Here is an 8,802-nt window from a genome sequence, read left to right as displayed (position 1 = left end):
GGTACATAGTAGGTATACATATTTATGGGGTACATGAGATGGGGTGTGATACAGGCATGCAGTGTGAAATAATCACAGCATAGAGAACGGGGCATCTGTCCCCTCAAGCATTTATCCTTTGAATCACAAACAACCCAATTACACCCTTTAAATTATTTTAAAATGTACAATTAAATTATTATTGACTATAGCCACCCTGTTGTGGCATCAAATAGTAGGTCTTATTCATTGCTTCTAATTATTTTTTGTATCCGTTAACAATCCTCACCTCCCCCCAACACACATCCCTCAGTGACCCTTCCAGTCTCTGGAAACCATCCTTCGACTCTCTATCTCCATAGATTCAATTGTTGTGATTTTTAGATCTCACAAATAAGTGAGAACATATGACATTTAGCTCTCTGTGCCTGGATTATTTAACTAAACATAATGATGTCCAGTTCCATTCATGTTGTTGCAAAGGACTGGATCTCATTCTTTTTTTTTTTTTTTTTTTTGCTTAATAATACTCCATTGTGTATATGTACCATGTTTTTTAAGATTTATTTTTTATTTCAATATGCCTTTGGGGAACAGGTGGTGTTTGGTTACATGAAGAAATTCTTTAGTGGTGATTTCCGAGATTTTGGTATACCCATCACACAAGTAGTGTACACTGTGCCCAATGTGTAGTCATTTATCCCTCACCCTCCTTCCACCCTTTCCCCCAAGTTCCCAAAGTCCATTGTATCATTCTTATGCTTTTGTGTTCTCATAGCTTAGCTCCCACTTATGAGTGAGAACATACGATGTTTGGTTGTCCATTCCTGAATTACTTTACTTAGAATAATAGTCTCCAATTCCATTCAGATTGCTGCAAATGCCATTATTTCATTGGCTGAGGTAATATTCCATGGTATATATGTACCACATTTTCTTTATCCATTTTTTGGTTGATGGGACATTTTTTTCTGCAGTTGCGAATTGTGCTGCTATAAACATGCATGTGCAAATATCTTTTTCATTTAATGACTTCTTTTCCCCTGGGTAGATACCCGGTAGGATTGCTGGATCAAATGGTAGATCTACTTTTAGTTCTTTAAGGAATCTCCACGTTGTTTTCCATCCTGGTTGTACTAGTTTACATTCCCATCAGCCATGTAAAAGTGTTCGCATTTCACCACATCCACGCCAACATATATTATTTTTTGATTTTTTTATTATGGCCATTCTTGCAGGAGTGGGGTGATATTGCATTGCAGTTTTGATCTCCATTTCCCTAATAATTAGGGATGTTGAGCATTTTTCCATAGCTTCTTGGCCATTTGTCGATCTGTTTTTGAGAATTCATGTCCTTAGCCCACTTTTTGATGGGATTATTTGTTTTGTTCTTGCTGATTTCTTTGTAGATTCTGGATATTAGTCTTTTGTCAGATGTAGAGATTGTGAAAATTTTCTCCCACTCTGTAAGTTGTCTGTTAACTCTGCTGATTCTTTTGCTCTGCCAAAACTTTTTAGTTTAATTAAGTCCCAACTATTTATCTTTGTTTTTGTTGCATTTGCTTTTGGGTTCTTGGTCATGAAGTTTTTGCCTAAGTCAACGTCTAGAAGGGTTTTGCTTTTTTTTATGGTGCCAATTTTAAACAGTTTTTATTTAAGACACTGATTTTCTGGTTAAAATACAGTATTTATAAAGTGCAATGTTATTTCCTTCCCCTGTGCATATGTCCCATATTCAAGTATTGAGAATGCCCAGTAACTTACTATAGTAGCTAGACTTTTAAAAACTGCCACAGAATTTGCTACAAATTTAGGTCCTTCAATGTTTTAAAATGTGTAGAACAATGCTACATCTATACTTGGGCTGGCTTAATCAACCTCTTCAATGGCGGGCCCTGAGGAAGCACCATCAGAGGGAGGAGCTCCACCACCAGGGAGTCCCCCAGGCATTCCTCCTGGCATGCCTCCTGCACTCCAGTACACTTGGTAATGATGGAGTTGCGGACTTTCTCCAGCTCTTTCTGCTGATGTTCAAATTCTTCCTTCTCGGCAGTCTGATTCTTATCGAGCCAGTTGATAATTTTATTACACTTGTCCAGAATCTTCTGTTTGTCTTCATCATTAATCTTGCCTTGAAGTTTCTCATCTTCGACAGTTGCTTTCACGTTGAATACATATGACTCAAGTGAATTCTTAGATGATACTTCATCCCTCTGCTTCTCATCTTCAGCTTTGTACTTCTCAGCTTCCTGGACCATACATTCAATGTCTTCCTTGCTCGAACGGCCCTTGTCATTAGTGATAGTAATCTTGTTCTCTTTTCCTGTACTCTTGTCCACAGCAGAGACATTGAGGATGCCATTGGCATCAATGTCGAAAGTGACTTCAATCTGAGGAACATCACAGGGTGCAGGAAGTATGCCTGTGAGTTCACACTTGCCAAGCAGGTTGTTATCCTTGGTCGTGGCACGCTCACCTTCATAAACCTGAATAAGCACACCAGGCTGGTTGTCAGAATAGGTAGTGAAGATCTGTGTCTGCTTTGTAGGAATGGTAGTATTACGCTTGATGAGGACAGTGATGACTCCACCAGCAGTTCCAATACCAAGGGAAAGAAGAGAGACATCTAAGAGCACCAAATCTTGGACATTTTCAGACTTGTCTCCAGATAGGATGGCTACCTGGACAGCTGCACCATAAGCAAGAACTTCATCAGGATTGATGCTCTTATTTGGTTCTTTTCCATTGTGAAGCCTTGGAGAAGCTTCTGAATCTTGGGGATATGAGTAGAACCACCAAACAGGACAATATCACGAATCCGTGACTTGTCCAGTTTGGCATCTCGAAGGGCTTTCTCTGTGGGGTCTAGGGTGCTATGGAACAGGTCAGTATTCAATTCTTCAAATTGGGCATGGGCACTGGACGTATAGAAGTCGATTCCTTCACAGAGAGAATCAATCTCAATACTGGCCTGGGTGCTGGAAGAGAGAGTATGCTTAGCATGTTCACAAGCAGTGTGGAGGCATCTTACAGCTCTCTTGTTCTCACTGATGTCCTTCTTTTGCTTGCACTTGAACTCAGCAATCAAATGGTTGACATTCAGTTGTCAAAGTTTTCTCCACCCAAGTGGGTGTTTCTGGCTGTAGAGTTTTTTTTTTTTTTTTTAAGATGGAGTCTCGCTCTGTCGCCCAGGCTGGAGTGCAGTGGCCGGATCTCAGCTCACTGCAAGCTCTGCCTCCCCGGTTTACGCCATTCTCCTGCCTCAGCCTCCCGAGTAGCTGGGACTACAGGTGCCCGCCACCTCACCCGGCTAGTTTTTTGTATTTTTTAGTAGAGACGAGGTTTCACCGGGTTAGCCAGGATGATCTCGATCTCCTGACCTCGTGATCCGCCCGTCTCGGCCTCCCAAAGTGCTGGGATTACAGGCTTGAGCCACCGCGCCCGGCCTCTGGCTGTAGATTTGACCTCAGAGATTCCATCCTCAATAGTGAGGATTGACACATCAAAAGAGCCACCTCTCAGGTCAAAGATCAGCATGTTTTTTTCAGCTCCAACCTTTTTGTCTAAGCCATAAGCAATAGCAGCAACAGTTGGCTCATTGATAATTCTAAGTACATTGAGACCAGCAATAGTTCCAGCATCTTTGGTAACCTGATGCTGAGAGTCATTAAAGTAAGCTGGCACTGTGACCACAGCATTGTTAACAGTATTGCTGAGGTATGCTTCTGCAATTTCCTTCATCTTTATCGGAACCATAGAGGGCACCTTCTCTGGGTAGAAGCTTTTGGTCTCTCCCTTGTATTCCACTTGGACCTTGGGCCCGCCAGCATCATTCACCGACATGAGGGGCCAATGCTTCATATCAGACTGGATAACAGCATCATCAAATCTGCATCCAATAAGATGTTTGGCATCAAAAACCATGTTGGTGGGGTTCATTGCAACTTGATTCTTGTGGCATCACGGATCAATCGTTCAGTGTCTGTAAAGGTGACATAGCTTGGAGTGGTTCCATTTCCCTGATCATTGGCAATTATCTCTACTTTTCTGTGCTGGAAAACACCCACACAACAGTAGGTGGTGCCAATATCAATATCAACTGCAGGTCCCTTCGACATAGTTGCTGGTGTGTAGGCCTGGCTCCAACTACAAAGAAAGACACAGAAACCCTGAGAGCTGCAGGTGAGTTCAGTGACAGAAGGGTTTTTTCTGATGTCATCTTGTAGAAGCTTTATGGTGTCAGGTCTTAGATTTAAGTCTTTGATCCATCGTGGATTGATTTTTTTATAAGGGGAGAGGTGAGGATTCAGTTTCATTCTTCTACATGTGGCTTGCCAGTTATCCCAGCACCATTTGTTGAATAGGGTGTCCTTTCCTCACTGTATGTTTTTGTTTGGTTTTTTGAAGATCAGTTGGCTGTAAGTATTTCGCTTTACTTCTTGGTTCTCTGTACTATTCCATTGGTCTATGTGCCTATTTTTATACCAGTACCTTGCTGTTTTGGTGACCATGGCCTTACAGTATAGTTTGAAGTTGGGTAATGTGATGCTTCCAGATTTGTTCTTTTTGCTTCATCTTGCTTTGGCTATGCAGGCTCTTTCTTGGTTCTCAAGTGATCCTCCTGCCTTGGCCTCCCAAAGTTCTGGGATTACAGGCATGAACCACTGCACCCAGAGTTTGCCCACTTTTAAATGAGGTTTTGGGGGGTTTTTTGTTGTTGTAAATTTGTTTGAATTCTTTATAGATACTGAATATTAGACATTTGTCAGATGCATAGTTCACAAATATTCCCTCCCATTCTGTAGATTGTCTGTTCACTCTGTTGGTAGTTTATTTTGATAGGCAGAAGCTCATAAGTTTACTTAGATCCCATTTGTCAATTTTTGCTTTTGTTGTTTTTGCTTTTGGCATCTTCATCAAAAAATTTTGCTCATTCTTATGTCCAGAATAGTATTGCCTAGGTTGTCTTCCAGGGATTTTATAGTTTTGGGTTTTACATTTAAGTTTTTAATCAATCTTGAGTTAATTTTTGTATATCTTGTAAAAAAAAAAAAAAAAAAAAAAGAGGTCCAGTTTCAGTCTTCTGCATGTGGCTACCAGTTATTCAAGCACAATTTATTCAATAGGGAGTTCTTTCCCTATTGCTTGTTTTTGTCAGCTTCGTTGAAGATCAGATGGTTGTAGGTGTGTGGCCCTATTTCTGGGCTCTCTATTCAGTTCCACTGGTATGTCTGTCTGTTTTTGTACCAATACCGTGCTGTTTTGATTAATGTAGCCCTCTACTATAAAGTTGAGTGGTTTGATCCCTCCAGCTTTGTTCTTTTTGCTTAAGATTGCCTTAGCTATTCCGGTTCATTTATGGTTCTGTATGAATTTTAAAATAGATTTTGTTCTAGTTCTGTGGAGAATGTCATTGTTAGTTTAATAAGAATAGCATTGAACCTGTAAATTGCTTTTGGCAATATGGCCATTTTAGTGATACTGATTCTTCCTATCCATGAGCAGGGAATTGTTACTGTTGAGGGTTGTTGTCCAGATTCTTGGCATTTTGAACAAATAATTGGACAAAACACACAAACAAAACAAGGCAGCAAAAGCAGAGATTTATTTTAAATGAAAGTACACTCCACAGAGTCAGGGGAGGCTCAAGCAAGCAGCTCAAGAGCGTAGGTTATAGAATATTTTGGGGTTTAGATGCCCTCTAGAGGTTTCCCATTGGTTCACTCTATGCAAATAAAGTAGTGGGCCATGACCAGTCTGGTTGGTTGTGGGAAGGGACCAATCAAAGGCACTTGCATTTTCCAACTACCACGCAGCAACTGCCACAAAGAAAAAGGAGGAATTGAAAGCGGAATAGCCTGTGATGTCGAGTCAGCATGAATCAGCCTTAAGTTCCCTGCCTCCAGACCCTATTCTCCTGCCTCAGAATGTTTTTCCGTTTGTTTGTGTCATCTCTGATTTCTTTGAACAGAGCCAAACCATATCACGTGGGGTGCATGATTGTTCTTGGTGTCTATTGATTTTTTTTTTCCAATGCAGCTGCTGGTGCAATTTTCACATTACCCTGTGATAACAGCTTGGATCTTGTAAGCTAACACCAAGAACAACCATGTACCCCATGTGATATGGTTGGGCTCTGTGTCCCCACCCAAATCTTATCTCCAGTTGTAATCCCCACATGTCAAGGGAGGGATTACAATTGGGCAGAGGGATCATTGAATCATGGGGGTGGTTTCCCCCATGCGGCTTCTGTGATAGTGAGTGAGTTCTCACAAGATCTAATGGTTTTATAAGTGTTGGAAGTTCCTCCTTCACTCCTTTCTCTCTCCTGCTGCCATGTAAGACATGCCTGCTTCCCCTTCCACCATGATTGTAAGTTTTCTGAGGCCTTCCCAGCCTTGTGGAACTGTGAGTCAATTAAACTTTTTCTTTTATAAATGACCCAGTCTTGGGTAAGTCTTTCTAGCAGTGTGAAAATGGACTAATACCACACGTGAGTATTTGGGACCTCACAAGCACACCTGGTGAGGGCTCAAAGCCAGATGGTTTCATTTCCTCTCTCTTGTGCTTCTCTCTGACTGGTAGAAAATTGGTGAATCACAAAAACATATTTAAAATGGCAACTATGTGAGGCTTGCAAATATAGGGGAGTGAACAAAAAAAGTAATATTTAAAAAGTAGAACACAAAAGAGTTTGCACAGTCTTATTTAAGCTGTGCCATACATGTTCATAAACAAGTTTGCAAGATAATTTGAAAACTATTACAATTTTCAAATACAATGTATTCTTTCAGTTTAAGTTTAAAAGCATGCATTTAGAAACAAATCGATACTAAAAAAAAAAAAAAAAAACCTTAGCCATCCAAAACCTTCAAATATCCCGAACAAGTCTTTTTGTAAAGGTGTCTATAAGTCAGATTTTACTATACTTTGAAAACTTGTAATAAATAATGCAGTTGACAAAATAATCTAAACTGACATAGAAATAATCAATTTTTTTTATTATTATTATACTTTAAGTTCTAGGGTACATGTGCACAATGTGCAGGTTTGTTACATAGGTATACATGTGCCATGTTGGCTTGCTGCACCCATCAACTCGTCATTTACATTAGGTAATTGTCGTAATACTATATATATAATCTCTCATAGTTATATAATATTGTACATATTATTACATAGGTATGCAGGTCGTCAACTAATGTTATTTTGTTCAGTGTCATTTAGTTATGTGGTTGAGAAAAAAAAATCAATTCCTGGCCAAGGCCACTGTCTGTGTAGAGTTTACAGGTTCTCTCTTTGTCTCTTTGTGCGTGTTTTCTCCAGGTATTCCAGTTTTCCTGCACAACCCAAAGATGTGCACATTCAGTTAACTGGCGCGTCTACATTGTCCCAGTAAGAGTGAGTGTGGGCCAGGCATGGTGCCTCACACCTGTAATCCCAGCACTTTGAGAGGTCCAGGCAGATGGATCACCTGAGGTCAGGAGTTTGAGACCAGCCTGGCCAACATGGTGAAATCCCGTCTCTATTAAAAATATAATAGCTGGGCACGGTGGTGTGCACCTGTAGTCCCAGCTACTGGGGAGGCTGAGGCAGGAGAATCGCTTGAACCCAGGAGGTGGAGGTTGCAGTGAGCTGAGATCATGCCATTGTAGTCCAGCTTGGGTGACAGAGTGAGACTCCATCACAAAAAAAAAAAAAAAAAATGAGTGTGGGTGAGGGTGTGAGTGTGCCTTACAATGAAATGCAGTCCTGTCCAGGATTGGTTCCTACCTTGCACCCTGACCTGCTGGGATAGCCTCTGGCTACTTGTGACCCTGAATTAGAATTGGTAAGGTGGGAAATGAATGAATGAATTTATAAAACATATTATAACATCAATATGTGTAAAGTGCTTAATAACCATGCAAATACACAACAATGAACAATGCAGTAATGGAGTATAGATGCGCTCGACGAGGCTGACATTTTTTTTATTTTGAACCCTGAGGTGGTAGGAGGTGCTCTTTGCAATGTTTGGTTTCCAAACATGTATTCATTGATTTAACCCATCACCACTATGACCACCATCACTTACTGACTCACTAAGAATTGGGTAAGTAATTATCTTACATGTTCATAGTGGCATGTTCATAGCTCACTGTAACCTCGAACTCCTAGGCTCAAGAGATCCTCCTGCCTGAGCTGCACAAGTAGCTGTATTAACCTTTCTTAAATGTATCCATAGCTCTCATTTATTTCAATGTTTAATATGAGAAGTGTTTTGGATCTTTATTTAGAAACTTGGTGATGTTTTTGTGACCAGAAATATGCTATAGGAACTTAACTCTTTTCAATATCAATTACCTTTCAGTAAAATTGGTTTAATTATACACATTTTTGCTTAAAGTCCCAGTTTCTGAGAACCTACTGATGATTTAAGTAAGAACTTACTCTACCACTGAACATCTACAATGAGTCAGGCATTGCTACAAGCACTTTTCATCCATTACCTTTCAAGAATTCTCTCTGAGGTAGGTTTTAGTGTCTTCAGTTTAGAGGGTTAAATCATAAACAATATATAGAATTAAATAAGAAACTAAAACATCCAAAACTACAATGTTGAATTAAAAAGGAAGTTAACAGTAGCATAGATAGTGGACACCTTTGTAGAAAATTTTAAAACTTAAAAGGCTAAACAAGGCATTATTTAGAGATACCTACATAAGGAGCAAAATTATGATGAATGTCAAAGGTATTATGATTTTTCAGAATTTAAAATGAACGATGATTCTTTTTGGAGAGGCAAAGAGTTATACTTGGGAAGGGCAATAGAGTGGGAAA

The 8,802-nt window shown here is 39.9% G+C and overlaps 1 protein-coding gene across 1 annotated transcript; it reads right to left on the bottom strand.

Annotated features, from left to right (window-relative positions):
* Positions 1-1,848: 1,848 nt before the first annotated feature.
* Positions 1,849-4,169, bottom strand: LOC105554680 (heat shock cognate 71 kDa protein-like). The gene is given in 6 exon segments (XM_012001234.1): positions 1,849-1,961; positions 1,964-2,728; positions 2,731-3,081; positions 3,084-3,115; positions 3,416-3,935; positions 3,938-4,169. Coding segments are annotated over 6 exon segments (1,941 nt in total). The 5' UTR covers positions 4,098-4,169.
* Positions 4,170-8,802: the final 4,633 nt, after the last annotated feature.

Source organism: Mandrillus leucophaeus, unplaced genomic scaffold, assembly GCF_000951045.1.
Source record: "Mandrillus leucophaeus isolate KB7577 unplaced genomic scaffold, Mleu.le_1.0 Scaffold655, whole genome shotgun sequence".
Lineage (NCBI taxonomy): Eukaryota > Metazoa > Chordata > Mammalia > Primates > Cercopithecidae > Mandrillus > Mandrillus leucophaeus.
This window is presented reverse-complemented; position numbering and strand designations above follow the sequence as displayed.